The sequence below is a fragment of the Sesamum indicum genome, linkage group LG10 (genome assembly GCF_026168435.1).
Source record: "Sesamum indicum cultivar Baizhima isolate 11 linkage group LG10, ASM2616843v1, whole genome shotgun sequence".
Classification (NCBI taxonomy): domain Eukaryota; kingdom Viridiplantae; phylum Streptophyta; class Magnoliopsida; order Lamiales; family Pedaliaceae; genus Sesamum; species Sesamum indicum.
The window spans coordinates 4,313,935-4,329,835 of NC_142666.1; the positions used below are offsets into that span (position 1 = coordinate 4,313,935).

General features: G+C 33.0%; 1 protein-coding gene across 1 annotated transcript; it reads left to right on the forward strand.

The window, feature by feature from the left end:
* Nucleotides 1-513: 513 nt before the first annotated feature.
* LOC105172397 (alpha/beta-Hydrolases superfamily protein) lies at nucleotides 514-6,241 on the forward strand. Its single transcript, XM_011093795.3, has 3 exons — nucleotides 514-1,183; nucleotides 5,283-5,521; nucleotides 5,843-6,241. Exons 1-3 carry the CDS (start codon nucleotides 716-718, stop codon nucleotides 6,087-6,089), a joined length of 954 nt encoding a protein of 317 aa, XP_011092097.1. The 5' UTR covers nucleotides 514-715; the 3' UTR covers nucleotides 6,090-6,241.
* Nucleotides 6,242-15,901: the final 9,660 nt, after the last annotated feature.

Sequence of the window (15,901 nt, forward strand, 5' to 3'; positions counted from 1 at the left end):
TTTGACCATTAGATCGACCACCGTGTTGATGGAGAAAATTTTTAATCCAAATTGAGTTTGATCGGACCTGAATCAATTATATGGTAAGTATAATATATTTTTGAAAAAAATTCTAACCCAAACTGAGTTTGGTCGAACTTAAACCAATTATATATAAGTCCAATACACTTGCCGTATGATTAGAGCACAATACATGAACAGTGACTAGTCAAATAGCAAATATATCACAGTTGCTCTGTAATGAATTAGGTCAGGCCAAACCTGATCTGGGTAAGAATTTTTCGTAGTGTAATTAAAATATAATTTAAAAAAATTGACGAATCATATGATAAAATTATTATATTTACTTTGTAATTAATTTAATTGGAGAAAAGCTCCTTTGAGTAAGAATTGATGGTTGATGGCTTTGTGACTGCCTTTGATATGGAAAGAACAATTGAATAAGGTCATTTGAGTAAATTAGCTACCTTAATTTTCTTACTAAAATTGAAGGATATATATGTCGGAAAAAATGGAAGAAACCTGTCGACTGGCATACACCATGGCTGTAAACAACTCATCTTCCCCTTTCCTCGTACGAAAACGTTTTCTTATATAAAGGCAAAGAAACGCTTTACTTAAACAAGCGAAGTCGCATAAACACACCTAAAAAAAACACTTTGCGGTGTGTGTGTGTGTGTGAGAGAGAGAGACAGAGAGAGAGAGAGTGAGAGAGATGGAGGGCATTGAGCACAGAACTGTGAGCGTCAACGGCATAAACATGCACGTCGCGGAGAAAGGCCAAGGCCCCATCGTGCTGTTCCTCCACGGCTTCCCGGAACTGTGGTACACATGGCGCCACCAGATTGTGGCGTTCGCAGCCTTGGGCTACCGCGCGGTGGCGCCCGACCTCCGTGGATACGGCGACACGGATGCCCCGGCGGAGGTGTCGAGCTACTCGTGCCTCCACGTGGTGGGCGACATAGTGGCGCTGATTGAGTCCCTCGGCGGGGGCGATCAGGTTTTCTTGGTGGCGCATGACTGGGGCGCCATGATTGGGTGGTACCTCTGCTTGTTCCGGCCGGATTTGGTGAAGGCGTACGTGTCGTTGACGGTGCCCTTCCGGCCCAGGCATCCGAATGTCAAACCTGTTGAGGGAATGCGAGCTTTCTTTGGAGAAGATTATTACATGTGCAGATTCCAGGTTTCTCCTCTAGACCTCCCCCCACCCCACCCCACCCCACCCCACAATTGATTGGATTTTTTTTTATTTCAAATCTACCCTCTCCCACCAGTTTTTAATATATCTTGCTTTATTTTTCATATAATTTCAAGAACTCCAAGTAAATTATGTTGTGTTATCTCAATCCGTCAACCGAAAAATTACCCTGTCACTGCCATCACAAAAAAAAACAACAAATAATTTATTTTACTTGTTGTTCATGGTGATAGTACAACTTGATTTTTACTACTTCTGTATATTTTTTTTTATTTCACATACATCTCCATATACAATTTATATGAAAATAAGATAAAATAAACAAAACGATAGAAAACAAATAAATATAAGTTAATTTTAAGGGCAAAATATTATTTAGTTCAATAAAATGAGGGCAGTATTTGTTTGGTACCACAACTATGCATACAACACTTTTAGTTCCATAAAACCCAAAATCACATCTGTTTTAGTCCCCAAAAATATGATTTTGGACCTTTTTAGTTTGAAAATTACAACGCCTCTTTAGTATCAAACAATGTCTTTTAAGTCCCACAACCACAATGCACTTTTTTGGACTAAAAATACATGATTATGATGAGTTATACGACTAAAAACGACATCCGCCATAATTGTGGTATCAAAACGAATTCTGTCCTTATTTTATGGAACTAAAAAGCATATTTACCCTAATTTTAAATACGTATTAATAAAAAAATATTTATAGAATTAATTAATTAAAAGCATGTTTATTTATGAAAGAAAAGAATATATGAAGAGTATAAATTGACCCGTTTTGTAAAACAAATGTGGTAAAATTAAGGTTTGAGTTTTAATATATATATTAATACAGGATATATATATCTCTTTCGTTTTAGAAATGGAAATTTCTATATATGATTGTATTGTTTTGGTTTTTGTTTTTTTTTCGAGAGGTGTTTTCTTTTCTTTTATTTTTTCTGAACTGATTAAATTCTTCAACAGAATTAATTAGATTCATTAATTACCGAAATTAGAAGAAGAGAAGCTAAAGGTAGGGTGTGATATATATATAGAGAGAAAAAGTATTATTTTAGTCCGTTAAATATGCCTAATTTTAATTTTAATTCGATAACTATGTCCATTTTTATTTAGATCGAATAACTTACGAAATTGCTTACTTTTAGTCCTTTGGCTGATTTTTGGATAATTTTACCCCTATGAGTGCATATGGACTAAAACTGCATTTCAAAAAACTTGCATAGGCGTAAAATTATCTGAAAATCAGCCAGATGACTAAAAGTAAGCAATTTCGTAAGTTGCTGGACCTAAACAAAAATGGACATAATTATCGGACTAAAATTAAAATTAGGCATACTTAGCGGACTAAAATAATACTTTTCCCGATATATATATACATCGTGTTGATTTTTTACAATGTAAGTGTATTTAAAACACTAGTTTCCAATCTTGTATGGGTTTTTGCATGAAAATGTGACTACATTTCAATTAATTTATGAAATTCTATTTTATATTGTCAACCGCGTCAAAATAATATGTTTTTTTTCCTATATCATGTTTAATTTTTTGTTACTGTTGTAAAGTAAAGTAAAATTTTTATTCAAGTAATTTTATTAATTTAAAATTGTTAGTAATATTATATCAAAATATTTAAAAAAAAACATGTTATCAATTTAAAAAATTAATGATTGGAAAAACTATATATATATATATAATGAATCATATGTTAACAATTAATTAGTGTTTGGAATGACGTATTTATAGGAAAGAAAATTTAATAAGTCAAAATAAAGACGAAATAATTAGCCTTTATTTATTAAAATTTATTTGATATATATTTCGCCTTTTAATACTTAATTAGTCATAAAATAAATTAATTACGTTTGATTTTTTTTTTCTTGAATGATTAGTACGTAGTATATTTATATTCTTGTTTAATTATTAAAATAACATTATTGAGGTGCATGATATTTTTAATAATTGACAAATTATTAAACTATATAATCTTTTTAATTTTACTTATCATTGGTGGAAATTCCATCAACTTCGAGATTTCACTAGAACTCAACAGATGTAGATGATTGTAAGATTTATTTAAAAAATGAGGGACTATTAAAATATATTTGTAGGATTAAATTAAAAAAAAAACAAAATCGTGTTTTGGTACCATTAAGAAAGGTCAGTTTTATTTTTGGTATCACAAATTTTGCAAGTTCGGATTTTGGTACTATTAAACCAAAAATATATTTTGCTTCATGTTTATGAATTCTATTTTTTATTTTGGAATGTATTGTATTACTTATTTTGTGCCGCACATGATTTTATGGGACCAAAAAAGCTTATTTTTAGGTTTAATGGTACCAAAACAAATATTAGAAGACCAATTTTTCATCTTTTTTCTCAAACTTATGTGACGCCAAAATTGTGAGGTTGACGGCCGTTAAGGCTCATTTGCACGGCACATGGGCTCTACCGTTAAGTTGATACCAAAAATACTTATTTTTTTATTTAATGGTACCGAAATCCGAACTTGCAAAATTTGTTATACCAAAATTAAAACTAACCTTTTTTAATGGTACCAAAACACGATTTTGCCAAAAAAAAAATAAGTGAAGAGAACTGATTTTCTTTTATTTACACTACAAAAAATTGACTATTAGCTACAATATTAATAGCTATGGACTAAAAATCGTGGTAAATAATTTTTATTAACCACTGTTAAATAAAATCGATGCAAAAATATAGATTTTCCACTAAAAAAATTTATTTGCCACAACTAAAAGCCATAGTAAAAATACTTGTTATTGTTTTTAGACATGACAAATATTTTAACCACAATCGCAGACGCTACGGCCAATAACTGTTGCATTATCGTGATCAATGACTATTTGTTATTACTATTTATTTTTAACCATGGTTAACTAGTTTTAGTTAAAGAATTTAAAAATAAATTTGAATTTCTTACAATATTGTCTTCCCAAAAGCACTGTAGTCAGTGTAATTTGGTGAAGATTCAAAGCTTCGATTTCAGCTATTGGATGGGATTGGGAAGAATGGGTGGCGGATCTGATCAGTCATTGCAGCCACAACTGGCAAAACTGATGCATTCACATATGAAAGTATTTATGGTCACCTGCTATCATCCTTTCCAATATTGTAGTTGGAAATATAAATGATTCTCAGACCTATAATCCCGTGTCTGTTTTCTAGAAAAACATCCTTTATGTTATGTTTATAGGTAAAAAACCCCGTGTCGTGTTTATAAAAGAAAAATTTATTATGTTATTTAAACGACAGTAAAATATCCTCTTTTTATAATTTAATCGAGATTGATGAACATGTACGGGTGGTACGAAATGGCATCATTTTTGGCCGTTTTACTGTTATATTAATTAAGAAAATGTCCATTTTGTCTCGTTTGTTAGATATTTAAGTGTGTAAATATTTTTCCGCTCTCATTTTACAAAGCACGTCGTTTTAATAAGTTATATATTATCGATTGATTTAATATATTATTTATTTTTAATATGTTTTACTAAATTATATTTATTTATGAAATATATTAGCTAAATATTAAAATACCTAAAATGTATATAAGTTTTAAAGTTAAATTAACAAATCACAAACAAATATTAATACTAGTATTCACTTTTCAAATTAAATATTATATGAATATAAATAAGAATCAATTATAACAATTACATCTTACTAACTAAAATTATTATTTAGTTTGAATATATATGTTTCAATGAATTATATTTATTTATAGAGTATATTAATTAAATATCAAAGTATTAAAAGAGTATATAAAATATTTTTAGTTATATTATTTATACAAAGCATGGAGTGTTTGTACAAAATTATAAGTACAATCTTTATTCAGCGATAAAATTTTATAAACGCTTCCTAAGGCACATTATATTATCACTAACACCCTCTTCGAGTACCCTTTTAGAAGGTCTACTTATAACTTTACGAAGAGCATAGAGTGTTTGTGTAATTAGACCTAACCTTCGAAGATATTGTGTTATATACGATGTTAGTCCGCTTCTTGTACTAACAACCGTATTAATAAGCAATGCAACAGGAACCAGGGAAAATGGAATCAGAAATCGCAAGGTATGGAGCTGAGGCGGTGATCAAGAAGATCCTCACGGACCGTACACCTGGTCCGCCCTACTTACCTAAAGAAACCCCGTTTGGATCTAACATCGACGACATCAAATTGCCTCCATGGTTTACCGAAGACGATCTCAAATACTACGCTGAAAACTACGAGAAAAGAGGCTTCACGGGAGGGCTCAACTATTACCGCGCTCTTGATTTGTACGACAAACGTCCTTTTTTATTACCATATTGATATTCTTTCTTTTCGTTATTCCTGAAAATATGCTAAAATATTGATATGAAATGATTGTCCTCTCTAACAATTTAAAATTTCAGATGAAGTGGGCGTTTAACATATTATGAGAGTTAGGCCAGAAAGAAGTTTGAGTTTCAAATCTCATTGCCATCATTTATGAAAGAAACGTTCCACGTGCAGGACTTACACATGAGAGGAGTGTGTTAAAATATGAATATTAAATAATTCTTTGTCTGACAGTTAGAACACACACGACGTTTGTTCTTGTGGGTTGAATGATGCAGGAATTGGGAGCTAACTGCAGCATGGACGGGAGCAAAAGTGAGAGTCCCGGTGAAATTTGTGGTGGGGGATGTTGACATGGTGTACACTACGCCAGGGTTGAAGGAATATGTGCATGGAGGAGGGTTCAAGAATGATGTCCCGCTGTTGGAGGAATGTGTTGTGATGGACAACGTTGGACACTTCCTCAATCAAGAGAAAGCTGACGAGGTTAATGCTTATATTCACGAGTTTATTAAGAAATTTTGATCATTATCTTGATCGAGCTAGGGTTATGATTTAGTCCTGATCATGTTGACTATTGAGTACTTGCCCTTTTATTCCTTGGTAATCTTCAAAAAATATGTTATTAACTCTTGTACTTGAGAAGGTGAAGTGTATTTCATGCGTTTGTTTTTCCAGTTGTTAAATTGTCTGTTGCTTTATCGTTGAGGAAATTATCTCGACATTTTTTGAAATTAGATTTAATTACACTGATATTTTATCCTTTAATAAAATATATGTCCGTACTATATATTTGAGGGGGTGTTAGTGTAATGCATTTCAACTGAACATGGAATGTAGTATTACAATTATGATCTTGCTAGGTGTATTTTGCAATTTTATAAAATGCAGAAAGTATTTGTGTAAATAGACTTGACCCTAACGAGTATCAATATAATTTATTCTTAGGAAAAATGCACGTATTTCTAATGTACGTAACATATGTTAATATAGTAAAGATTGACATAAATTTAAAAATAGATATATCAAATAATGTTACAAGGAAAATTATATTTTACGTTTGAAAAGTTACTACTTTGCAATTTTGGTTCTATTGTTTTTAGACTCACCGTATTGCATATAATATTTTAAAAAAAATTACTATTTTAGTTTTAACCCTTGATTCCGTTAAATTTATGACTTAAACATTAGCAATACCCTTCAAGACTTCGGACCTCGTGCCATACATGTATTTTCATAAGAGAGTTGATGGATGGGCTAAAATTGTTATTTTTTGGACGTTGTTGTGTGCAGTATGATGACTTAAAAAATAATGGGTCTAAAATAGCAAAAATAAAATAAAATAATTTGTGGCACGTAAAATAGGATTAGTTTTAATGGTACACTATGGCGAATTTATTGATAGAAGAGAAAGAAAATTTGCCTTTGGTTTTATTTTTATTCTCAAATCTGCAGATTTTCACAGCGGTTTGGTTGGGTTTTCTCGTATTGGTTTTCTTGCAGAAATGAAATATTTTTAGATTATATATTATTAATGAGATATGTGTAAGTGTGGAAATGAAAATGTGGTTTAAGAAAGCCTATTTTCACTTCTTTGGTTGCATAAAAAGGAGTGGCAAACTTATAAATGTTGTTTATATATGAATGCTATTTCGTAAAGATTTTTTTCACGGGTTCGCAATATGCGATCTTCTTTGGGCGATGCAAATCAGCCATGTAATCTCCCCAAATTGCTAATGGGTCCTGAGAATTGAAACACGTATGTTAGGCTTACATGGTTTGTCCCCGACTAAAACCCTCCGACACGTAAGTTAGTTCCGATCGAAATAGAAATATGTAATTACAAGGTGTACGTTCGAAAGTAGTAAATGCAAAGTTACCTCAAATAATTTGTATTTGGATATTTATAGGGTCCAAATGTACACTGTTGACAAGGTCATGTGTCATAATCTGGATGTTCCTCCATTTTTATCGTACGGTGGACAATCCATCGTACCATTCTGGGTCGGTTTATGGCTTCTGGTTCGGGTTGGAGCTCCATAGACTTGACCCGCGAGCTGATACACGAATCCTGCTATATTTTGTCTGTTTCACCATTAAGACAAGGGCTTTTTTTGTCCTTTTGGTATGAAATAGGGGTAATTCCCATCATTACTCTCCCACTTCTTCTAAATGTAATTAATTACCTTAGAAGAAGGTGATCAGTTATAAGCCTTCATTCGAATTGTCGCCTCAATTCTCTCCCCTCCACGTGTCATCACCTAAATGGTCCTTTACGGGCGCGTCTCTTCATGTCGTAACCTATATATACCCCTCACTTTCAAATTCTTACTCACTGTCTGCACTACCTACTAGAGCTCGTTGCCTACTCCTCTTCGACCTTAGCAACTTTTCTAAGGTATTCATGTCTTCCTCTAACTCGAGGTCTTCTGCGACCTCCCCATGATTAAGGGAAGCGATCTCTCCACCTGTTGTAGGTCCCACTAGGGTTAAGTCAAAACATCATATAACTGATTCTGCGCAACAAGAAGTACCCATACACATTAAATGTCAAGAGATGTTAACTAGGAGCTCTTGGGCTAGCATCGTTAGTACTTAAAACTCCCTATTCATAGCATTAAGGAGAAATATTATAGTCCCAATAGTTATGAAGTCATCATTTCTAGGTAGTTTGATCGCATGCACCGTCCCCCTCAAGGTTTTTGCTCATTTTCTCTTCTTCATTTTGAAGTTGGTTTACATCTGCCTTTAGCGATGCCAGTAGCCTATATTCTTCAAGGTCTGAACCCCTGCCTCATGCAATTATCTCCTAACTTCATTTTTTTATTATAATAATGCGGGTTCATCACTTTGAACTGATAGGAGCGTATTTTGTGCTTATTTTATATAATATTTTAGCCTATTTTGTGATCAAATGCTCCTAATTAAATATTATTTTGCAGCATTAGGACAAAAGAAATAAAAAATGAAGAAAAGCACCAAAATAGAAATTCAAACAAGACTCAAACTCAATTTTTGGCAAGAGTTTGGAGCTGCTTGGACTACCTCTGATGAAGGAAGAGTTTAACTGGGATTATAATTTTATCTCTATAAGTCTTTTAGTTCAACTAGGAATCTACTTCTAATCCTAGTAGAACTAGGTATCTAGCTATTATAAATAGGTGATATAATTCACTTCAAGGGACAACTTTGGAACTCCTTTATTTCTCTACGTTTTTTTTGATATTTTCTTATTTTGCTTTTCATGCGTTCTTCCATGAGCATGTCTAGCTAAATCTCTCATTCCGGTTGAAGACTTGGTGAACGCTTAAATCCAACGAGTTGTGAGATCTAATTTATGCTTTCTACTTTTATTCATATTGGTATTTGTTTTGTTCTCTGTACTTTTATTACAAATAATTTGATTTATTGTCAAGAATATTTGCTTAGCCAATTGAACTTGCAAATCCGTAATTGTTTGTTTAGTTCAATAACTAGTGGTAACACAACATAATTGATTATGTAGAAGTTTTCGATTATGTTGTGGGGAATGCACAATCTAACTTAAATAAATCCTCGTAGGAATTTATTGGTTAGAATTGGGCCTTTCTAGTTCTTAATGCTGTCGGTAAATTAAATCTTGAGAACGTTCCCAAGGTTGTTTACTGATTAGGGATTTAGTCAACGGACGTTCCTTGACTATCTACAAGGTAAGAAAATGTGAGGTCGTTAGGTCGTACCAATTGCCATAACCAATTTATCTATCATGAATAATTGTTATCTTTGCATCTATCATCAATCGTGGAATTAAGCGTAATCCTATCTTTAACTGAAATACTCTTCTCTTATATTTATCTCCTCTAATTTTATTAGCTTTTTAGTTTTATTCTTCTTTACAATCAAAACTCCCCCTAATTATTTTTATTTTTGAAGGAATTAATTTAAAATCAATCTCTGTGGATTCGATCCTACTCACACATCTACAAAAATGTTCGTAGGAATTTTTTTTGGTGGATTCGACACCCATCATGAACCCAATTTTGACAACTTCTGGTCCTTGTATTTTTTTACTACCTCCAAGAGGAGATCTATCTGCTCGTAAATATTTTCGTTATTTAGATACTCTCAAATCCAATGTCGGTCCTTGGAAATAGAAGCTTATCTTTGTTCGACCTCCTCCTGGTCAAGAATAGCTTTTTCGTTGTGATCGGAGTGTCGACAAACCTGAACCTAAAACTGAAGGAGATCAAATTAATAGCCTCACTTCTTATCGGTATAACCCAAAAAAGCTTCTGGGAAAAGAAGTTTTATGGAGTGGTGGAAAGAGGCTCGACGGGAATTAAGGACTGATGCCCATCAATCGGCTAAAATGGAAGGGGATAGACTTATCCCTAGCTAGAAGGTTTCTGATCGCAGTTCTGTGCTACGCAACCAGGCAGGGTAGGACTCATGGGAACTATACAATGCCTGTTGTCTTCCTCGCAATCAAGCCGCTCTCCTTTATGCTCCTCACACTCGCCTTGAGAAGCATCATGTTAATTCTCTTATGCAGGTAAATCATTTACCTCCTCTTTTGACCTTGATTAAATATTCTAAAATTTAACCCTTCTAATACAGGCTGCTGCTTTCAACTGAGGTCTATCCCTCAAATGCACGGGCTTCCATTGGAAGCAAATTTTGTCGGATCACAAGACTCACGAATTGAGGAAGAGGCTTTCTGAAGTCACCACCTGCGAAAAAGATCTTGAGAGCCAATAAGCGATCTTAGAGGCCTGAGTTAAGGAGCTAGAAGATCAACTATCCCGATGAGTCTCTGAGGTCGCGAAAGCACGAGAAGCGATTTTTGCCAAGGGGATAGATGCTGGGTTTTCAACAGGACAGGCCAATGACGAGATAGAGGATATGATCGAGGGTCATGATGAATACCTTCAATATGAGGAGTTCGCAGCCGGAGTTCGCGAAACATGACTTCAAGGAGCCCGCGATTTCATTAAAGCCCTTGCCTTCAAAGTAGCCATGGAGATTAAAGCTGCAAAAGTGCAAGGCTCAACTGAACAAGTTGAAGGGTTCGTTGATGGCTTCAACCAGAACTTGCTCGACCTTTCATTAGATGGTAACCTCGAACCCTATCCTAAGGAAGAAGAAGGTCAAGGCTCCCAAGAAGATGAGTTTGCTGCCTTGGTGGACAAGATAGAAGATATGAAATTCTCCAGGGTTTATTTTGCTAGATCAACTAGCCCTTTGCATTAAGGCAATTTTGCTAAGTAGATGGTTCTTCGATCCTCTACCTGTAATTTTGAAAGCATACTTATGAGAATCCAGGAATACTGTTGTTTGAACAAATTTTTGATCAGTGATTGTTAATCGGTTCAACTATTTTGGTCAAAATATAGTTTGATGATTCTCTGAGTTCCTTCGATGATCTTTTCCAAATCAAAAAATTCGTATATTAGCCGACCTTTTCCAAGACCTGTCTTTTTCAGACATCTTTTTATATTGATTACAACTGTTCCATGATGACGTGATCTTTCTCAGATTAAAAACGACAGACTAAACTTGCGATCTCATTAAACAATTTATGCATATACCAGAAATTAAAGCGACAATTAATTTGAACGCCTTTTACTTGATCGTCTTTCTCAGGCTCAAAAAATTCGATTGCCTTTTCCAGGCTAAAAAATAGTGATCTTTTTCAGATCCCTTTACATTCAATAGCCTTTTTCGAGCTCAAAAAATAACAAACTTTTCCTTGCTTAAGCATAGAATTTCTTCAAGTTATGGATGGTCCAAGGTCGAGGTAGATTTTGCCCTTACATGTCTTGGAGTTTGTAAGTCATTTTTTTCTTGATTTCGACCACTTTAAAGGTTTTTCCCATTTAGGATCTAACTTACCGACATGCCTGGACACACTTCAATTTTTTTCAGTACCAAATCACCCACTTGAAATTGCCTTGGTTTCACCCTTCGGTTGTAGTTTTTCATCATTATTCCCTTGTGGTGCAGTATCCTTGCATAAGTTGCTTCTCTCTTCTCCTCGATCATGGTGAGATCGAAAATCTGCTCTCTCCATAAGTCGCTGGATCGTAAGCTATTACTCGTTGGGATTCTTCTCCTATTTCTGTAGGAATAATTGCTTCGGTACCATAAACTAAACAAAAACGAGTTTCACCTGTCGTTGTTCGCGTGGTCATCCGATATGCCCGTAACACTCCAGGTAGTTCTTAAACCACGATCCTTTTGATTCCTACCTTGTCTTCAAATGTTGTATGATAGTTCTGTTCGTGACTTCTGTTTGACCATTTGCCTGTGGGTTTCCCATAGCTGTGAAGTTCTGTTGTATCTTCAGCTCTTTGCACCAAGCCACGATTTGTTTTCCTTGGAATTGGGTTCTATTACTGATATCAATACTCTAGGGATCTCAAAACTGTAGATAATAACTTTCCAAATAAATAATCACCTCATTCTCCGATATCTTTGCTACCGCTTCAGCCTCGACCCATTTTGAAAAATACTCAACCGTGTTACAATTATGAACTTCTTTTGTGTAGGTGCTGGAAGAAAAGATTCTACAATGTCAATACCCTATTCATCGAACGGACATGCGATCTTGATGGACTCCATTGGGGTCGCTGGTAAGTGCATTAAAGATACGTTATCTCTGGCAACTTTCACATTTTTTCACGAACTCCATTGTGTCATTTGCCATAATTGGCTAGAAATATTCCTATCTCATAATCTTTTGTACTAGCGACCTTCCACCAGAGTGATTTCCACAGCTTCCCTCATGAATTTCTCTCATTACATACCTGGCGCTTTCATCATCCAAACACTTTAGAAACGGACCATCTACTGTTCTTCTATACAACTGATCTGCGATGAAAGTGAAACGAGTAGCTTTAAATTTTATACGTTTAGCTTGCATAGGATCTTCTAGCAGGGTACCCTCTTTCAGGTATCTCACTATCTTATTTTTCCACGACCTGGGCTCCTCTACCATCTGTACCTCTGAAGCTTCCTTATTCGCTAACATTTCTTTGACCATCACCATAGCCTTTCGATCTTTTATACCCGACATAATAACTCCGAACATAGATAATGCATCCGCTCAATCGTTTTCACATCTTAGGATCTACTAGATTGCACATCTATTGAATTTTTCCATCATGAACTTAGCTTTCTACTGATACAAAATCATAGACTTCTCTCTAGTTTCTTATGCCCCTTCAATTTGCATTGCCACTAATTGGGAGTCAGTGTAAACTTCTAAATTCCTCGCTCCTGCCTCATATTCCAATTCTAAACTCAATATTAGAGCTTCGTATTCAGCTTCGTTATTGGTGGTAGGGAATGAGAACCTAACAGCGACCTCGATCTCGATTCCATTTGGACTTTATAGCAATATTCTTGCTCCCCCCTTATTGGCATTAGATGAACCGTCTGCATGCAACATCCAACTTTCTTGTTGTTCTGGGGCCGGTTCTCTTGCGAGCTCAATCACAAAGTCTGCAAGCACTTGAGCCCTTTCTGCTGTTCTAGCTTGATATTCAATGTTATGCTCCCCCAACTCCACGACCCGCTTCACTAACCTTTCGAATGCTTTTGGTCGAGCCATAATGGGTGATTTGTCAACACTACTACCTTATGCAACTAGAAATATGGTCGCAGTTTGGGAGCGATTACAACTAAAGTCAAAGCTAACTTTTCTATCTCTGTTTATCTCTTATCTGCCCATGCAACATCTTGCTAACATAATATACACGGCATTGAACCCCTGCAGTCTCGCGTACCAACACAGAGCTCACTGCATTCTTAGAAACAACTAAGTACAAAAACAATGGCTCATTTTCTTTTGGATTTGTCAATAGCGGTGGTGAAGTTAAATATTTCTTCAAATCTTATAGAGCTTGTTCGCATTCTTCAATCTACTTAAAATCCTTGATCTTCTTCAATATTTTAAAGAAATGTAAAGTTTGATCAGCAGATCCAGATATAAAGCAATTAAAAAATGCTACCAAAAGCTTCTTAAAAAACATAGTTATAAAGCAACAAGGAGCGAAAGCTCATTGGACACAGTTTGGAGATTTTAACACTTAGTATTTTCACACATATACAAGCCACAAACGACGCACAAATTTTATTCAAAACATTAAAAATAATGAAAATCAATGGCTGCATTATCCTGTAGAAATAACCCAACTCTTTTCAACAATATTTTAAAACTTTTCCTATTGCCCCAACCCTACTCACTTTTTCTCATTCAGACTGAGTTTTTTTAATGGTCTTTTGCCACAAGACCAACAGTTGTCATTACGGATTAAATGCAATTTCTCATATAACATGTGAAATGAATAAATACCCTTTTACGAAAAATTTAGTAATGAGGCGGATGGAAGGCCAAGATTATTTGATTTATCTTGATTTCAAAAAATCTACTTTGCATTGTAATGTTTTTTCTTTCTCGTTTAGGATTTCGTCTTGAAATTGAAAATTTTGTACATATTGACATTGAACCGAAAATTTTGTTCAATATTTATTTTTTTAAAAATTCAGTATTCGATTCAATTGTAATTTTTAGTATTAATTTATCAAACTTTATCGAATATTAAAATATTATTCTTTTATATACATATTTTTTATATATTAATTAGTTTTGTAATAACTTTATTATTTTACTCGTAAAAAATATGAAAAAAAGTAAATAAAAAGTGTAATTATTATTTTTACTATACCAAATCAATACTACCCCTTTTTGGTGGCATCTATGAGGAGACAATTTTGCTCATTCCAAGCCTCTTGTTCGAGGATTTATATACTGTTGTCGTGGATTTTACATCGAGAATAGACAATGAATTTGAACGGCTTATAAATTTTAAAATCTCATTTTTCTAGCGAGACTTTTTTTAATAGTAAACTTTGAGGTATGTATTAATTGAAAATAGACAACACCCCATATAGGGAGTGTTTGCATAAATTTTGCTTTTTTGAAAAAGTAATTTTTGTAGAAAAGTTAAAAGTTGTAGTAGAATCAAAAGTGGGCAGTGTTTGTACAAAAAGTGAAAATCAGATAAAAGTTAAATTGGATAGTATTTGGAGAAAAAATCATTTCTAAAATAAACTTAATTGATGAAAAACTGTTTTGTCCATAGAATATACTACTTTTTTGCTTATTGTTTCACTTGTTTGTCACTAATAATTATTTTTTCTTCAAGAAAAATTATAAATTTTATTTTGATTAGTATTTCATATTTATGTTTTATAAAATATTAAGAAATATGATTAATTCAATAATGCTTCCACTAAGTAATATAATTATTCATTCATACACAATAATTAAACTTACATGATTGTAAAAAATAAGTATTTTATTAAAGTATGTGAACGAAATAATTAAATTAGATGATATAACACATAAAATATAAAAAACTTAAAATATTAAATATATGAAAGTGTAAATATAATTATTGTTAAAATATAAATTATTAAAAACTCTGATATCAACTTTAAATATATAATTATAAAAATAAATTAAAAATAAAAAAGTTGAATTAAGATTATTATAATAAGGGTAAAGTAGTCAAAAGTAAAATTAGATTTATTTACAAAAAAGCCAAAACAGCTAAAAAAGCACCTTCAAGGTACTTCTAACTTTTGGTTTAAAAACGCTTTTTTTGGTCGTTTTAAAAGTAGAAGTTGACATCTCAAATACTTCAAAACTGATTTTAGGAAGTGAGAAACCGAAAAACACTTTTCTAAAACGCTAGCAAACACTACTGTAATATAACACCAATCATATCACAACCACGTCAATATTAAATAAAATTCAATTATTCATATATTTTGGAATAAAAAAATTATTTATAAGACAAATAAAAAAGAAAATCATATAAGGAGTGCGTGTCACATTATGGGAGTTCGCCATTAGTTTTAAAATTAGAGAAAATTGCATAATACCCCATGTGTTATTGAAAAATTACTAAAAACTTCACCTGTGTTAATTAAATAGTAAAAAAAGACCCTTTATAATTATATACCTTATAAAAAAAATCCGTTCCGTTGGAGAAAAATGGAGAGTGCCTTACACGGGTTTGAAATGAGAGCTAAGTAATATTTTGACATATTTTCATCTTTCGACCTATTTGTATGGACAAAATTACCCTCACTTATGTAATTATATCCTCTCTCTATTTGTTTTGATTAATTTCTTTATTTTTTAATAATTTTTTAAAAAACCTATAATACTAATAATTAATATTCATCAATATTTATATATAAAAAATATTATGATATCGAATTAAATTATTATGCATATTTTACATATGAAAATATTATTTTTTATTACTATTTTAATATTATTTAAA

What these genes read in the sequence shown, in the direction of transcription:
- LOC105172397 (XM_011093795.3), top strand. Translation starts at nt 716, where the DNA reads ATGGAGGGCATTGAGCACAGAACTGTGAGCGTCAACGGCATAAACATG. An exon ending in ATTACATGTGCAGATTCCAG is followed by an intron (nt 1,184 to 5,282) that starts GTTTCTCCTCTA and finishes GCAATGCAACAG; the next exon opens with GAACCAGGGAAAATGGAATC. An exon ending in TATTACCGCGCTCTTGATTT is followed by an intron (nt 5,522 to 5,842) that starts GTACGACAAACG and finishes TGAATGATGCAG; the next exon opens with GAATTGGGAGCTAACTGCAG.